This window comes from Chelon labrosus, assembly GCF_963514085.1.
Source record: "Chelon labrosus genome assembly, chromosome: 9".
NCBI lineage: Eukaryota > Metazoa > Chordata > Actinopteri > Mugiliformes > Mugilidae > Chelon > Chelon labrosus.
The window spans coordinates 24,361,679-24,380,275 of NC_140359.1; the positions used below are offsets into that span (position 1 = coordinate 24,361,679).

Genomic DNA, 18,597 nt, shown 5'->3' on the forward strand with positions numbered 1-18,597 from the left:
GGTTTCTCGAACCCCTTTGGTTTATGCTGATCACTGCGAGGTTCACGGCAGGACACACACATAAATCTATTTTTACCGTTTTCCGACGCTGGGTTTAATTATTTTAGTTCACTGGGGAGTAGCCCTTATCAGAGCCAGTACCTCTTCTTACCCCAGTGTTTTCTGAAAACATTTGTCCTCACCCAACTTGGTGGTGAGTCTTTGTGACGTACGCCGATCAGGCATAACATTAATATTGCGTAGGTCTCCCTTGTGCCTCCAAAACAGTTGCGACTCATCAGAGAATGGACATGGGCCTTCTGAGGGTGTCCTGTGATGTCTGGGAACAGGATGTTGTTAGTGGGGGGGCCTTTGAGGGGAGGGGCCTCTGTGGATCATCCCACAGATACTTGATCAGTTTGGGATCTAGTGAATTTGGAGGCCAGGTCAACACCTTGTTCTGTTCTTCATGTTTTTTTTTTTAGTTGTTCCTAAAGTGTTTTTGTGTGTGTGTCTGTGTCAGGCTGCATCCTGCTGGGGATGGCTGCTGCCATCAAGGAGTGTCATTGCTATGGGGTGGGGGTGCCTGGTCTGGTCTAGGTGGGTGCTACATGTCTAAGTAACATCCACACCAATGAATGCCAGGTCCAAAAGTTTCCCAGCAAAACACTGAATTGTCACAAGATGGTCAATGTTATTTACTTCTCCTGTCAGTGGTCATAATGTTGCGGCTGATCGTACATGCTCGGTCTCGCAGTTGCTAAGTTTACATTGTTATTCCACCAATAATCGGAGTAATAACCCAATTACTAGAGGTTTGCGCCTCTAGAATATATTTGTTAAACATAAAATCTGTGAATTAAATCAGAAATATAACAATTTGTGCATTTAAACAATAGCAACCTGCCCTGCACATTTACTCTGACCACATTTTGAAATAATATTGTCTTACTCATTCAGAACGTGGAGATACTTCCAGAAGGAAGAGAGCGTACTTATCTATGCAGCAGATCTCTGTAGAATAATCAAATGCCGCTTTGATTTGGTGGCTGAATGCTGAACATGATAATCCTGGATCAATGCTGATAATGGAGCAGTCTTATACAGCAGATCGCATAGTTCTCAGTTCAGTCTTCAACGTGTGAGGAGGAAATGTAATGGTCTGGTTTACCGTCGGAAATACCTTTTTCTCGGGACAAAATGTTCTCTTCTGTGAATCCCCAGTGAATAGTGACACCTTCCCGAAAATGAGCATTATTAAAAGGCACACAGCTTAGTTATTTAAGGTGCAGCTGTTAGTTTCTGTTCATTTCTGTCTGTTCTTCTGTGTGATTAAATATGGAGGATTCACAAGTTGGAAAGGCGATATGGCACCTTAATATTTAAACTGTATTGCTTGAATGCTAATATAGTAATGGCAGTGGTGTTTTATATACAAATCTGGTAACAAGATAATCAAAATTGATCTGTAATAAGTGTTGCCAGATACAGATGAGTGTTTCCAGACCAAAAGCTGTACAAAAATTGCCAAAATGCGCACAAAAACGCCCAAAACATACCACCCTACCCAGATGGGGTTGCACGACTTCAGATTTTTTAAAGTCGACTGTTATGTGATGAAAGTCAAGTCGACACCGACGTCGCTAACAAAAACGCAGTAGAAAGTAAAGCTTTAAAACAATGAAATCGATGTTCTTGACCTGAATACATATGCTGAGAACAGATATGTATAGCCTGTATAAAAACAGGCAGCACCCCAGCACCATCAGTAACATCTAATAGTAGTCCACAGCGTGTTGGAAGATGGAACAGTGTAGTAAATAACAGCGGTAAAAATGCTGTTCCTTAGAATTCATTAAACCCTGGCAAAGATCTGGAGATGCAAGATGTTTAGAATGCACTATTGCGTCTGTTATAAAAGATATCGACAGTAAAATAACAAACAGTTAACAGTGATTAAAGTATTTGTCAAAAAGCATAACTCTTATAATTTGTTGTTCTCATTGGTTGTAGTGCAGTCCCCATGAATAATAAAATCCTTAAACATGTTACCAGACTCACATTCTGATACATGAATTTAAAAGACAGCTTGTCTTGAGGTTGGAGCGACAGTCCAACAAAATCTGAGCACTGCTGACCTGATTTGTTTTGAAGTACTTAAGTAGTATTTCATTTTTAGCATTTCATTAGCTTCTCATTTTCTGAATAAGACACTTTTCTGACCTCTGTCCACCCTGTCTGTTGGAAATTATTATCAGTATTTTGTTTTTCTCCACTTTAGCATTGGCATGGCTAGCCTTTCTACCTTTAGTTTTCTCTAGTTACTTATAGTATTAACTTTAGAAAGTGATTGTGGTCTTAATTCATAAATTAGATGATGAGGCCGATTTGAAATGTGAGACAGTATCCCTTAAACACATTATAAGATAAGATAAGACAGGACTTTATTTATCCTTGTGGGGAAACAAGGTGTTACAGTGGCAAGGAACAACAGTGCAAAATACAAATAATAGAATAAGGTAAGACAAGAGAAACGGGTCTAAGTAGATAACCAAAAAGTTGAAAAAAAAACCCAACTGGTGTTCAGTTGAGGGTTGAAATGGTAAGGAGGCTGAATATACATAATGAGAAAAATAAACATTCATGAATATCATGAGTAAAGACAAACTCCATTAGGAGTTGCACACAGTATTGCACCAAAATGACATGATAACGACAGGGATGAGTTGGTGTATACACATGTATGATGTTCTTTGCATGTCCAAGAACATCATACATCACACAGTGTATTAATATGTTTAAAGTTCAGGTTGTAACTGTTTAAAAATCAGTTCATTGGTGTCTGAACAAAGGCAGAAAGAGTTGAAAAAGAAATGTGTGGGGTCACTTTATTATGGAACGCTGCCTGAATAAATTTGTCCAAGTTGTTGTGGTGCTCGTCAACACAGATCAGCACGTGTTTGTGTAGAGATGCTAAATTTAACGTATAGTTTTTATTATCAGAGGCACCATATTAGGTTTTATGGCTGTGCTCGATGACTTACGGCTCAGATGTTTATTGCCTTAAAACTACCTTGGACTTGATCAGTGTTGTCTGACAGGACAGTTCTGCACCACGCTGCTGTCATCACAGGTTTATAGTCTCTGCACTGTTTAGTGATTTAAATGAAATAAATATTTAGAAAATGTGTGTTTTCGAAGTCTGATCCTGCAGCTGGGTCGAGGACGATGCCTTTATCCCCTTTATATGAATGCTTAATATAAAATTCTGCATAAAATACTCTGGCTCAGTCTGTCTGTCTGACTGCTCGTACCTTTGTTTCCTATGCAGGTAGTTTAATTACTTCTATTCTGTCTGAAAGATCAGCCGACGTTGGGATTATTCACCTTTGTTATCTCCATTTCATCTTTTTCCTAAGCTCAAAAGCTGCTTCTCCAAAGATAGCGGTAATTGTTCTGCAGAGCAGAAATATTTATTGTCGCCTGCAATTCAGTCAGTAATTGAGACGGGTCACTGGAGTCTCAGGCTCGTACAAACAGCACGGAATAAAAAAAAGAAAAAAAGAAAAAATAGTTTGTTTAAGGTGGAATCTGTTCTCAGAAAGATGTGAGATTTTAAACATATAAGTGTAAACTGAACAAAAACTGTTTTTGCTTCAATACACCCAACCTACCTGTAGAATAATCTCATCATGTCTTTTAAGGCATTAAACCAATCCCAACTTTCTCCTCTTTTCCAGACAAGTTCAATGCCTACGTGACTTTAAAGGTGCAGAATGTGAAGAGTACAACCATCACCGTCCGCGGGGACCAGCCATGTTGGGAACAAGACTTCATGTTGTGAGTATCATCCTGCTGCTGGTCGTACTTAAAACTCTCAAGCAAGACGTATGCTTCTGTGTCAGATCTAGACCACAGGTAGCCTCAAAAACTTTACAACATGGTGAGGCGCCACACACTGTGCAGCAACTGTGATTGAGCCGGAATGCATTTCCACGTCTCTCAGCAACTGGATTTGCACAGATTCACAAATTCAACCTCCTCCCGCCTATAGAACGCCGTCTCCTCAGACAGTTTTTTTCTTGTGCTGCAGTAATTTCAGTTGACTGGCTGCCTTTATAGTGCCATAATTACAGAATGATGCAGACAAACCAGTGCACTAGTATTAAGGCTTACAACAGTGTAGGAAAACCTGCGTTGACTATGGCTTGGCTAGTGCAGTTGATCGTTTGCCGTTTGCAATCCAGCACCTTACGACAGGTTTATGTAAGATGAGTGTAAATATATGTAGCATTTAAGAGCAGGAACATTATATATGTGGGGAAGTTCATATTTGCCATCCACTAAAGGATCACATCTCCTTCAGCTGGTTCAAATTTTGCAAAGCACCGTCAAGCTTTTTTGGGTTTCTAGATCACCTGGTGCATGAAAGTCACATTAGTCTAAAAATGACTAATTAGGTGCAGAAGAAAATAGGTTCAGCTGCTTATAATGCATATAATGCTGTCAGAAAATTAAAATCTGGTGATCAATGATCTGGTTTCAAAATACTCTACAACTTTTGCCTTTGCACATTTAAAGGTTTGCAAGGTTCTCATGTGATGACAATGATAGATCCATACCAGTTTTGTTACGCTGAATGGACATGAGCTTCAGTTTTGACTCTTTCCTCAGTTTCTAGTTGCTTCCTTTTTTTGTTTTTGCCTCAGCGCTGTGACTTTTATTGGAAGCAACGTCGTGTACGACACCCAGCCCTTGGGATGTATTAGGACCAATACAGAATGGAATTGGGGCTTCGGAGTGTGTGTCAGGCCCGGGATGAATACCGGCCAGGTATCCATTGCAAGCCGACTTGTTAGCTGGCTTTAATAGGCCTCGCTGAAATAGAAGGAGAGTGTCAGCCGAGCTGTGGGACACCAGTCTGGCCGGCTGACACGGGCTACTAAATGGGAATTTGTGGGTTTGAGCAGAACGGATAGAAAGTGAAATTACGTGCCGAGCTCAGATAAGTGGGTGAGTCAGTGATGAGTCTAATGAATTGTCCAACCCAGTCTGATGCCGTCGGAGGGGGCGAACAGATGTAGCTGATTTAGAAAATTCTGCTGTCCCTTGTGTCCACATCCATGAGGGGACACTTAAGATGTTAATAGAGAAGATGTGGCCACCGTTTGGTGGACAGACACAAAAGCAGTGGGTGGTTTTAAGAAAAGACGGTGACAGAATATCATGACTGTTTTGAGGTTTGGCTACTGCTGCATTTTTGTTCTGTCTACCAAAGCAAAGCTGGTGGGTCCTCGTGTCCTCAGCTAAAAGGACGGGTAGATTTTTCAGAATGGCGTTGACAGTTTTTGTGTTGCAAAACCTTGTGCCTAAAACTTGAAAATATTCAAAATTTTAGAAGTTATTGTAGTTGTTGTTTCAGTACTACATACATATTGAGATTTAGACACTGTTACACCAATCAGGCATAACATTATGAACACTGAAGGAGAAGTACATACCATTGACCATTTTGTGACAATGCTGGGAAACGTTTGGACCTGCCATTCATGTGGATGTTACTTAGACATGTAGCACCCACCTAGACCAGACCAGGCACCCCCACCCCAAAGCAATGACACTCCTTGATGGCAGCAGCCATCCCCAGCAGGATGCAGCCTCAAAAAAAACATGAACAGCACAAGGTGTTGACCTGGCCTTCAAATTCAATAGATCCCAAACTGATCAAGTATCTGTGGGATGATGCACAGAGGCCCCTCCCTTCAACCCATAGGACCCAAAGGCCCCCCACTAACAACATCCTGCAGCCAGACACCACAGGACACCCTCAGAAGGCCCATGTCCATTCTCTAATGAGTCACAACTGTTTTGGAGGCACAAGGGAGACCTGGACAATATTAGGAAGGTGGTCATAATGTTATGCCTGATTGGTGTATGTTTAAATGCAACAAAGACTGAAAATCTACTGACAGGCTAAACAGCTCAGTAGAATGGAATGATGTTGCATTTAACCCATCCAGTCGTACACAGAGAGTAGTGACTGGAGCATGGGGAGTAGTTTAGCAGGGATTTGGCGATGCTCAGTCTCTCCACCCACGTGCATTTAATTTCTGTCGGTCCAGTGATTCAAACCCTATAGTCCCAGGTCGCTGTCTAACTACTACCTACCCAACTCCTTATGCTAATGTCAGCATGCTAACACGTCCACAGTGGATATGCTAACTGTTAATTATCATGAAAATATCAACTATTTCAGTCGTCTCAGTTAACATTCTGGCATTTGCTAATTAGCACCAACGATGAGGCTGATTTGAAGGTCATTCATTTTTTATGCAGGTATTTGACCTAATGATGGTGCTACATGAAACACTGATTATGACTAATCCTGAGGGGGGCATGTATGTGCATACCAAATTACACGGCGGTCCATTCGATGGCTGTGGAGACATGTCACTTCAAACATCTAAAGAAATCCTTTTACTGTAATTGCAGCCTTTAAAACGTATATTGTACTTTAGTGTATATAGAAATTATACTGTATTGTGGTGTCCCTCCTCTCTGACCCATTTTGTCAAAAGATGAAAGTTCTGCTTTTCTTCTTTGGCAGCTGGTGTGACTTGTGATTAAACATGGCTGGGGGTAGAGAAGTAAACATTCTTTTAAATTGGATTTTTTAATGTTCTTTTCTTGTCTTTTTTCTTTGTGTAGTCAAGTCCCTCTTGTTACCCGACCTCTGATCCCGCTGGCTGAAGCTATTCTCTGCTCGCATTGTTCAGTGCACCAAAACTGACAGAGCCCGAGGTGGTGTTTCAGGTGGAAGTGGCTAATGAAAAGCTAGATGGCAGATTCACCGGGATATTGTTTGAGAAAGCCAGGTTTTCTCTGCTTCTCTGTTCTGCACACTGAACAACAGGCGGGGGGTCATGCCTGTTTCTATAATATTTGTATGAAATGTACGTTTATTCCATCTCAGACAGGACAATAGCTGCATTAGTGCATGGCTGATATCTGAAAGGTTCATGTTAGTTATATTCCCCACTTCACCCTTCTGTGTAGGTTTTTGTGGAGACCTGCATCTTTGGACAAACATGATTCTACACCCATCAGGCATAACATTATGACCACCTTCCTAATATTGTGTAGGTCTCCCTTGTGCCTCCAAAATAGCTGTGACTTATCAGAGAATGGACATGGGCCTTCTGAGGGTGTCCTGTGGTGTCTGGCAACACAGTGTTGTTAGTGGGGGCCTTTGAGTGGAGGGGCTTCTGTGGATCATCCCACAGATTCTTGGTCAGTTTGGGATCTAGTTCTTCATGTTTTTTTTTTAGTTGTGTGTTTTTGTGTGTGTGTCTGTGTCAGACTGCATCCTGCTGGGGATGGCTGCTGCCATCAAGGAGTGTCATTGCTATGGGGTGGGGGTGCTTGGTCTGGTCTAGGTGGGTGCTACATGTCTAAGTAACATCCACACCAATGAATGCCAGGTCCAGAAGTTTCCCAGCAGAACATTGAACTGTCACAAGATGGTCAATGTTATTTACTTCTCATGTCAGAATAGGTGATCCAGGCGTCCTTCTTAAAGGAAAACGAGATAAAGCTTCTGCTGTCGTTGACTCAAGTACAGCTATTTTCCATTAGTATTTGAGTAATAAAATCATGGTTATTTTGCATGAGCACACTTTATAAATGCAGCCGTTTAGATTACATTTTTAAGTTTCAGTGTATCCAGAAGGTTACAGGTCCTCTTAGCAGTAGTTTAGCATTTAGCTTATATCATGCATTCTGCATACACCCTCTTCCTTCCTGTCTCAGACACACACAACATTATTGTGTTATGTGTTTTCTAATGTACACAGATCATCTGGGCAGACTCTCCTCTCCTCTCCTGTCCTCTCATCTCCTCTAGTAAAATATCACCCAATACGACTATAATTATTGAAAAAAATAACCCCGGGGCGTCCTATGCTAAATAGCTAATTAACTCCTAAGGGTCATTAGCAGCAGTTGGGCTCACTGGGGGGGCAGCAGCAGCAGTGTGCTGCATTAGAGCACTATAGTGGGTTTCAAGAAGAACTTGCAAGTGAGTTTTGTTGAATAAAAGATCTCAACATGAGCAGTGTTTGAGGGGCAGAGGGGCGTCTCAAGTGTATGCTCAGACTGAGCTAAAAATACTGATAATGTGTTTGCAGAAAGCATTAAATGACAACAGAACGGAGAATGCAAAACAGGAAATGCACCTTACCCTGAAAAATAAGGTGGAAATCATGCAGATTCAAACAACACATTCCTTATAATTTTAAGGATTAAAGTTCGTATAAAGTATTGACAGTGTCTGTGTCCTTGCTCAGGTCATTTAATACTGTGCTTTGACAAGTAACCACTGTACTGACTAGGCTGCAAAGCGAGTTTGTCCATGGTAGGTATGATCTGATTCTGCAAGATATGACAACTTGCGGGTAGAGAAACTTACTTTTATTTTTTGTATTTGTGATTTACTTGCTACTAGGTATTACTATGACGTTGGTGCACTAAATTTTATCCAAGGAAGGAGAACCTGAAATAAAGCAATTAAGCATAAACACTTTAAGAGAACTGGAAACATACATGCAAATATCTTGTTTTAAAAAAAATCCAAATTGTGCACTTGCTTTTTATATACTGCAGTGACATTTTCCACAGGGACACAAACTGTGATCCATCGCAAATATCAAGCACATGGTGGCTTGGGCGGTGACTGGGTGCCGAGACCCTGCCAGATGTGCAGTCTGACTCTTTGACTCGGACCTTTCTGGGACTGGCCAGACCAGGCACATCTGTAAAAGAGCAGGTGGCGTAAGTTTCTAATCTAGTCCTGCAAAACAAACAAAAAAAGTTATTAATTGGAAGTCCCTGTGCATTCAGGAAAACAAGACAATATATATATATTTTTTGCATTAGTTTTGCTGTGTATGTGTGCATATGAGGACACTTTTTGTCTTGTGTGTGTCCTCCTCTTTGATTTTGTAAATGAGACCAGCCAACTGATCTCCTTAAAGGTCTGAGAAAAGACCAATATATTCTCGGTCAAATATTCTAGGATGGAGAGTTTGGTTTACAAGGAGTACAACACGACTTTTCCATGCACACACACTTAGTGTTGGATTAAGGGCAAAGTCAAACATTTCCTTGCGACATTTGTGAAGGTGAACAAATGTCCTCTCGGTAATGAAAATGCTTTTTGTTTGAGAAAGACATGGTTTTATGCAATTTAGAAAACGGCAACAAAGAAGCTTTTACTGTATTTTCATTTACGGTGACAAAACTTTCACAGTGAAATGCAAAAGTAGTGATTTGACGGTATTGTCCAACCAGGTTTACATTCCTCCAGACATTTAATCTACCACCAGACCTGTAACTAGGTCTAGGTCTAGGATGCAGATGCAGTATGTTCCTGCTTGCCTTGATATTTAGTTCAATTATGAGTGGTCACAATAAGATGTTGATGACAGCTTCTTATTTAAGGCATTTATTCGGTTCAGAAAGAATCTTCCAAATTTTGCCCAACTACATAAAGTTTAAAGCAATTACAAAATAATCTGTTTAATACTGCAGTAATCTGACAGGAAATGAGAGAAAGATAGACAGAGAGAGAGAAGTGCATGCAAAAATAATCCTGAATTGGATGCAAACTGTGGATGTTGCAGCTCATGATTGGCGCACTTTGACTTCCAGGCCGTCGGGGAGAACCAGCTTAGAATTTACAAGAGCAACACGCATTGTCGGGATGTGACGTTGCTTTGACCTGCATTGGCAGCACTTCTGCTCGGGGTTAGTTGGCCAGTGGGATAAGAGGTTAAGCGTGTTCAGTGTTGATCCCTCCACGCTCAGGTTCACCTGGCCTCGCGTGCACGTCTCTGCTCCGTGCACCGTCCTTGAGTAGGGCTCTCCTTTTCTTCACTTGATGTCTTGATGACCAAGGGTTTAACGCTGTAAAAGAGCTGTAAAAAATAAGAATGAAAACTAAACTAAAACCTCTACTGGCTGAGATTTAATTAGGAGCCTTGAGTTTCTGCAGCTTATATGTTTTGACTCCTGCAACGGATTCCAAGTATATCCATGCGCAGCAGTGATGGGAGACATGTCACAGGAAAAATAAATGTACAAATAAATATAAATATGCACTATTTATATACACTGAACACAATATTTATTTTAAAAAATGAAGATTTCTCGAGAATATAATTTCATCTGCAGGAAGAAGCTGTTCTCTGGATGTTGTCTTTCTCTCGGGTCTTGTCTTTCTTTCGAGCTCTCTGTCAATTAAGTTCCGTTAAAAATGGTGACCTTTTTCCTTCTGTCCACGTCAGCCTCCATCAGTCTTTGGTCAGTGACTTATATAATAACAGGAGTGATTTACAGCTGTCTGATGGTAACCTTTCCCTTTGCTCCTCTTTACACTTCTGACACACTTGTCCCAGGTCCAGTGATGCCAGATACAGCTGATGGTTTCTACCCCAAAAACTCTTCAAAAGCTGCCAAAGCGCACACTAAACCACCCAAAATATAAGATCGATATTCTTTTTCAGCACTTTAGCCAACCAGTGGCCTGTCATAAAAAGCAAGGCACTTGAAACACAGAAGTGATACAGCAATAAACTGCAGCAGCCAACCACCACAACAACTCACAACTAGCTACTACTTTAAAAAGAGGCAGCTGTGTACCAAACACTGCTTGGCATGTGAAGACAGTAAACGTCCTTTTCTTAAAACACATTCATTGTATAGGTGGATTTGCGTGACCTTCCTTTTGTAGACCAGGCTATGTGGTCTGCAGCAGTCTGAGTGAGTGATTGGTCAGTGCATTTTGGCTTTGTTTCAAAGTACGTAAGAAAAACACTAAAATTATCCCAAACTGGCACAAATCTTGTTCAGATTTTGATCTCTAGTTTTATACCCAGAATAAAGTCCCAAATCACCCAAGTGGGCGTGAAACCGCCTCATCTGGTTTCGGGATTTCAAAATATGTGCATTAAACTTGCTTTTAATTCTATCAAACCACAGATACTTCCCTATAAGTTGTGGTGAATGTTGGCATCGCGTCATAGAGCTAAAGCTTCCTTCCAAAACCAGTGGGTAAACTCCACTGGAAATCAAGAAAGCACAATGAAGCTCTACACGTGGAAAACCATGGTTTCAGTCTTGCAGGATAGCAATTAGGGACTGTACCGACTAGTCGACTTCACTGCTGAAGAAAGTCGACTAGTCGCCAATCAATAACAACATGGACGCCTGCTAGAAGACAGGTGAGGAGCTCAGTGGGTCGTTGCAGCAAACTAGCAGTGATTCATCAAGAAATACTTCACAAAAGATGAAGCCCATATTACCGTTACATATAAGTCCTGAAATACAACTAAAGTACTACTGCAATGCATCTGAAAAGGCTAATGCTAACGCTAGTAGAGGAACAGTCCAAATCCTCTGGACAGCAGTCAGTTAACACCTTCACCAAACGTCCTGTGGTAACAGAGAGAAGGAGGCTGCACATCAACTATTTGATAGAGAACAGTACTGATAAGCTTGTGTGTTTATATTCCGTTCTGTTGTGTCCTATTAGTTGACCTTGTTGCTGTGGTTGTAGAACGTGCCGAGCGATAGCCGCACATTAGAAGTGTCAGACTGACGGTGTTTATGGTGTTGACGTAGCCCATGTTCAATCTTTTGTGCGGGATGCTACAATATGTATTCAGGTCAAGAATATAGATTTCTTTGCAAAGCATTACTTTCTACTGTGGTTTTACCCAACTTCCACCAGATGTTAGTCAACTTTAAAAAATCCAAAGTCGTTCAACCCCCAATAGCAATTAATAGCCATCCCTGTTGCCATGTTACACCCAGTATGTTATGCATGTTTAAATGAGCAGAAAATATTAATAAAACATGTGCATTTCATTGAAATCTTGATAAATGTCTCACTGATTCTAGCAGTGTTTTTTTTTTTGCCCGTGTGAAGCTTTCCTCACAGGAACATGTTTAAAGCTGTATTTAACCAGCGACTTCACCTGTTGTGCCTCAAAGTGCCCCGATCCCTCGCTCACAGAACATCATTTCTATCAAGCCTCATGCTCTGTACAAACACACACACACACACTCTCTCTTCTCCTGCCTTTCTTCCTGCCAGTTTCTGTCTCTGCTCTTAAACACTAGATGGCCGTGTGTAGGTGTGCGTTGACGTGTTTGTCTGCTTGCACTTTCCGAGTGTTAAAAAAATACTCTATTTCGTTCCCTTTTTCAACAAAATACAGCCTCGATAATGGATGGGCTTTGATGGAGGGCATGTGTCAGAGTCGGATGTAAAGCGGAAAGACAGACGCGCACACGTAGGTCTGGTCTGGTCTGGTCGGAGACAGGTTGGAGACAGACTGCACGGATGGACAACGTCAGACCTATTTCTAATCCTATTTGGGGGTTTTATGTTTCATGGTTTCAATTAAATAATCTCATGGATTAAAATCAGGCAGTAGGTCATAAAGCATTTATTTAGTTATTTTTTCTTTCATTCTGCTACGAGATCCAGTTCAGACTGAGTCATGTTATAAAATATAATACCTCAAATTAGTGGACTTTACCTTAGACATTGGACCAAATGCTCCCTAAACGCCACATTAAAAGCTCATAAACCGTCCATAGTGTTTGTTCTTTGGCTATAAATAATGTTGGCTGGGAAGTTCATTGGAGCAGGAACATTGTTTTAACACAAGACCAGCTTACACCAATCAGGCATAACATTATGACCACCTTCCTAATATTGTGTAGGTCTCCCTTGTGCCTCCAAAACAGTTGTGTCAGGCTGCATCCTGCTGGGGATGGCTGCTGCCATCAAGGAGTGTCATTGCTATGGGTTTGGGGTGCCTGGTCTGGTCTAGGTGGGTGCTACATGTCTAAATAACATCCACATGAATGAATGGCAGGTCCAAAAGCTTCCCAGCAGAACATTGCATTGTCACAAGATGGTCAATGTTATTTACTTCTCCTGTAAGTGGTTTTAATGTTGTGGCTGATTGGTGTATTTCTCTAGTCTTACAGATTATTATTATATAGTATTTTAGGGATTACATATCTCATCAGCCATGGGAAGGCATCAGGAACCCGTACGAGGAATCAGAAAAATGCAGCTAGGGAGAAAGTGTCTGGTAGCCTGTACCCTGTTCAGTTTGCTGCCATACCAGTCTAACTTCCGATAAGCGGATAAAGAAGACTGGATGCTAAAAGATTACACTCTCTGCTTTTCTCACTTCTTATCTTATCAGTTGCTGTCGGTTAGAAGTACATCGACCTGTTCAACTGCATTTTATATATGTTGTGTACCGCATCTTGGCGTGGGTTTAAATTAACAGCCAACAGGCACAGTTTCAGGTCACATCATGGTCTGATACAAGAGACTGTTTTTAAATCAAGCACATATGTTACAAATGAAACCGCCACTGAGCATCACAGACGTTCCTTTATTGTCGTGTTCTTTCAGTCATGCACACCGATCAGCCACAACATTATGACCACTGACAGGAGAAGTGAATAACATCGACCATCTTGTGACAATTCAGTGTTCTGCTGGGAAACTTTTGGACCTGGCATTCATTGGTGTGGATGTTACTTAGACATGTAGCACCCACCTAGACCAGACCAGGCACCCCCCCACCCCATAGCAATGACACTCCTTGATGGCAGCAGCCATCCCCAGCAGGATGCAGCCTGACACAGACACACACACAAAAACGCTTAAGAGGTTATTCTACTACAAACCATCCCATTGACAGAGTAAGACCATTGTAAATATTAAATATTAAGGATGACCACCCATTGTCTGATGCATCCATGGTTTGAAAGCAAATGTGAGTTGGAGGCAGGCGATATTAAGCGCTGTTTTACACCACATTCAAATACTGATTGAAATTGGCATTATAAAGCCAGAATGCCATGACTTCCTGCAAGTGGTCTCTGGTCAATAATATTTATACAATATTTTCCATTGTAAACACTCTGCAGACACGTCAGCATGTGAACAACCAAGCACACGCATGGAGACGGTTAATTGTAATCGTACTGACTGACTTCACTGTATGGGAAGTAGCCAAACACCAGCATACACACACACACTTTCTGCGTTCAGCATCTCCCACCCGCCTCCTCTCTCCATCATCCCAGCTGTGAAGTGTCAGCAGAGATGAGTGACAGCCAAACTGAGGCGATGTGAACGTGAATGGGAGTGTGAATATGAATATGCAGATGAGATGCTGTCTTCTCTTTAGGACGGATCTGTCACAAATCCATAACTGTCACCCTTCAACCTCGCTGCTTTGAGACTCGCACACTGACCTGATGGGAGGAGAAAGGTTGTACGAAAGTTGAAAAGAGAATAAAACAAAAAATTAGTTAAATTTAGTGCTGTTTTTGTTCAGTTCTTTCAAAACTACACAAATCTGCACATTAAAGACGACGGTATGAGACATCCGACAGATCGGGACTAATGCCGCCTTCAGATGGAACCTGTGAGGTTGTGGTTACAGCATGAGAAGTCATGTACACAAAATCTTAGGGATGTAAGTGGTAACTTCGGCCAATTGCCATGAGAACACGGCTGCTGTTGGCCTCTCGTAGCCACTGAGTCTCAGAGATTAGAAATCTAACGACCAGGTATCTTAATGTAATTCAGCATCATGTCAGTCCTCTCGATTAGGTTTTGCAGAACAGGCAAAACCTAATCGAGAGGATTGAAAGCGTACGTGATGCAGCTGATGTGTCTTTGTGTCCGTCCGCAGTGAGATCAGTCATCTGGAGTCAGGCCTGGTGGTGGAGCTGTGGAACAAAGGTCTGATCTGGGACACCATGATCGGAACGGCGCTGATCCCTTTGGATACCATTCGACAGTCTGATGAGGTAACTCACACACACACACACTTTCAGAATTTTGTTCTGAGACGCGTGAACGTACAGCTGGTCTTTGCGTCTTTAGGAAAAAAACTGACACAGTATTGTTGCCCCAATATTGTCCTTAACATTGAAGTTCACTGAATTTGAAGATCACCCTGTACTGTATGTTTACCTGCATATAAATATTCTACTATTTTACAAACGTAGTGGATGATAGTAAGAATATGTTAGACAGAATCAGGCCTTTTTCTAAACCTGGCTCTCTGAAGTTACGACACAAACGGGACAAAATAAATGGGAATGTATCGTCCTTACAGTTGCTTCAGAAAGTATTCAGGTCCTTTTCCGCTTTGCTCGGTTTGTTTTACATTTTCACGCAGTGGCGGTGCAAGGGGGTCAAAGGTCACGGGAATTCGACGTTGGTTTTTCCGCCACCCGCTTACTTACTTACTTACTTACACACACTCACTCATTTCAACATCGTCTTCACCTGTCAACTGAGGCTCACAGTTAGAAGCAGCAGAAGTCACTTTAGCGAGCAGTGAGCAGGCCGGCCTCGCCTTTGGACCTCATCGCTTTACTTTTTTTTTCTGCAGAGTGTTAAAGCGAGGCAGCTGTGTAGTCATTAATAATGCAGCGCTCAGTGTTTGACTTCTCCACTCAGTTTATGGCACAGCAGACGCTCCATCTCAGTCTGAAGTCTTATTCGTCTTCCCTTTGCTCGGGTTCAGCGAATAGCCACACACTCCATCAGACATAACTGTTTTTATCGTTCTTTCTTTTCCTCCCGACTTCTCATCCTCTTCTCATCCTCTTCTCTCTCTTCCTCTGCATTTCTTCCTTTTAGGAGGGACCAGGAGAGTGGACGTCTTTGGACTCTGAGGTGCTGATGAGGGAGGATGAGATCTGCGGTACCACCAACCCAACTCCCCACCAGGTGCTGCTGGACACCCGCTTCGAATTGCCTTTTGGTGGGTATCCAGACATTATATTTCATTGTCTGACGTGTTTGTTTATGGTCACATTTTACTCGTAATCATCGAACAGTCACAGCATTCCTCTCCTCTGTGAGCTCCTAATCTCAAGGAGCTGTCTGAAGCGTCTTCAGCTTCCACCGCAGCTGCCCGGCTACTCTTGTTTATCACCTGATGTCGAGATAGCGCAAGTTCACACTGCTGTCCACTCATCTCGACACAAAACCCGCGGGCCTGAAGATGTAGATAAGATTGTAGATTCAATATTTTAGCCAGTGCTGACAAATCCCTTTTTAGAGAATAGGTGGTGTCCAGATAATGTGATGGGTACTGATGAAAAGTTTGTACCTTATCCAGTGCAGCAGTGGCTGCAACACACAACTCATGTGGGGCAGTCAAGGTACATTAAAACTCCTCATGCTCTTTCCCTTATTCTAGTCTTTATCTATTCTCTTCTTTTCCTACATTGGAAAGACTTCTGAGGCCCATGTGGCGGTTCTTATTTCTATTTCTGGGTCCTTCAAAAGGAAACTTCCTCATCAGCTATTAAAGACCCATGAATATAATATATAAGCACACCAAGCATTGTGGGCGGGGTGAGACCTGATGGGACAGGAGGCATGGAAGAAAGGCTTTTGAGAGAGAGGGTGGAGCTACGCTGCAACCCCCCTCTCCTCCTCCATTATTTACTTTCTTCAATCCTACCATCCATGCCTCATCCACGCGCCTTTATTTCTTCTGCTTCCCGTCTCTCGCCCACCTTCTCTTCCCCATCCCTCTTTCTTTTTTTTTTTTAATTTTTGTCATTCATTCTTCTGTCCCATGCTTTTGTTTCAGATATCCCAGAGGACGAGGCTCAGTACTGGACCAAAAACCTGGCGCGGTTCAACATGCAGATGAACGACGAGGTAAGCTTACCAAAAGTGTCCATTAACAATTTATAAATGACTAAATCCTTCTGTGTGACTGGGAGAGACAGTGTTATATTTGCTGCTCCTGAAGTAGAGCAGGAGTTGGGCAAGCGTGCAGCACAAAGTGAATCCTCTATAGTTGACCTATAGGAACGCATCTAAAATCTCTCATCTGTTGTAAATGACCCGTTTTCAAGGTTGCTATTAAGTTTTATCTACAGATTCACATTAGTTTTGCAAACTATTCACTTCACACTGCAACCTTTTCAGTAATATGACAATTTATGTTGGCTCTCTGCTGCCACTTGGTGACAACTAATGGTTATTACACCCTACATGATGTCTGGATACTACACTGGGACTCAGACTTTATTGATCCAACAACGGAAATTGTTTTGGGACTTGTCTTATTACTGTTGAATAATTTTCAATCTTTTCTCTCACAGCAGTATGAAGAGGTCCAGAGAAGAACAATGCCATCCGTCCCCTCCCAGTGCTGTAAGTATTAAAGTAAATATGCTTCAGGTTAATTTGTTATTTTCCATTGATTTCCAGTCAACAGAAACTCATTTGGAATCACCAGCCACTCTTAGTGATAGTCAGTGAGCCCCTTGAGTTGTGTTTTATTGTCATTACGTCACGTGACTTCACCGCAAATCTTTATGCAGATGTTTTCAGTCTCATAGTGGTTATTATTACTGACACTGAGCTTCACAGATTTGGGTGTTTTCTGCTCGATGGTACTCATCTGGCCATCAGCAGCTACAGTTACTGGTGTGATTATTCAGTAATGAGGTTTACCTTTCTTCTTTGGAAACCTGCCTCCATGCCACCAGGCAGTTGGAGTTATTTTGGATGGAGTGACCAGCAAAGTATGTATAGTGGTTGTTTTTACCCTTTCATTCCTGTGTGGTACAGCGTGCTTCACCTCGCATTACTTTTTGAATACGGACCTCTGCATGTTGGTATCCATTCTTTGTTCTCATTGTAACTGAAAGTTGACAGCCTTGTTTCCGTCTGATCCAAATTCAAAGCATGAGTGACTGTTTTGTTGTTTTACGTGGTGTCTGGAGTGAGCTTGATTGCTTCTATTAAAGACATCTCTCATTCTCATAATTTTCCCATGTGATCATTTTATTTGTATTATATGTCTGCCACCACAAAGGGGAGCTATTTCCTCAAACATTTCTGTATTGTTTGGACATGGTTTTAACATCCTTGCAGCATCCTTGGGGCCTTTGTCTGTATTTGAACAGAAGTTAGTTTTTATTACCGATCTGGTAAATTTGCCTTTTTGACACCACGCTAAGGGAGCTTTGTTCACCCTTGGTCTTATCAATGTTTTCCTCAATCATTTGTGTTGTCTTATGCCCAGCTTTAGATGACCAAGATAGCGCATTGGACGACTACCCCGGTGAAACTGGCAACAGACCTCCACCGTTCCACAACACCCCTCAAACAAATTCATCGGTCCACCAGTACCCCATAGGACGCAGAGTCCAGCAACAAAGCCTATCCAGGGAGTCAGAGTCCATACAAAGCTATGAGGAGTGTAGAGAAATGAGGGGACCCAGGTAAAAACACCCATTCACACACAAGTTCTGCCCCCATCACTACAGTATCACTTAAGAATAATATTTACTTGCCCACTCGTAAATAACAGGAAATGCACTAACGTAGCTCCTAATACACTTTTCTACTGGCCTGCATCTGCTACTTTCAACCTTGGATTCTGAAATCTTTGCATTGCATTCCATGCATATACACCGATCAGGCATAAAATTATGACCGCTGACAGGAGAATTAAGTAACATTGACCATCCTGTGAC

At 41.9% G+C, this 18,597-nt stretch overlaps 1 protein-coding gene across 1 annotated transcript in view; it reads left to right on the forward strand.

Annotated features, from left to right (window-relative positions):
* The window catches only part of LOC311493241 (protein unc-13 homolog B-like), a gene marked incomplete at its 5' end in the record, with an annotated part of 38,703 nt that extends 20,314 nt beyond the window's left edge, over positions 1 to 18,389 (forward strand). The window contains 6 exons of the mRNA XM_084551801.1: positions 3,720 to 3,819; positions 14,772 to 14,889; positions 15,731 to 15,854; positions 16,695 to 16,765; positions 17,215 to 17,266; positions 18,144 to 18,389. Of these exons, the coding sequence (XP_084407927.1) occupies positions 3,720 to 3,819; positions 14,772 to 14,889; positions 15,731 to 15,854; positions 16,695 to 16,765; positions 17,215 to 17,266; positions 18,144 to 18,346 (668 nt within the window). The 3' untranslated portion in view covers positions 18,347 to 18,389. The remainder of the gene's footprint in view (positions 1 to 3,719; positions 3,820 to 14,771; positions 14,890 to 15,730; positions 15,855 to 16,694; positions 16,766 to 17,214; positions 17,267 to 18,143) is intronic.
* Between the last annotated feature and the right edge of the window lie 208 nt (positions 18,390 to 18,597).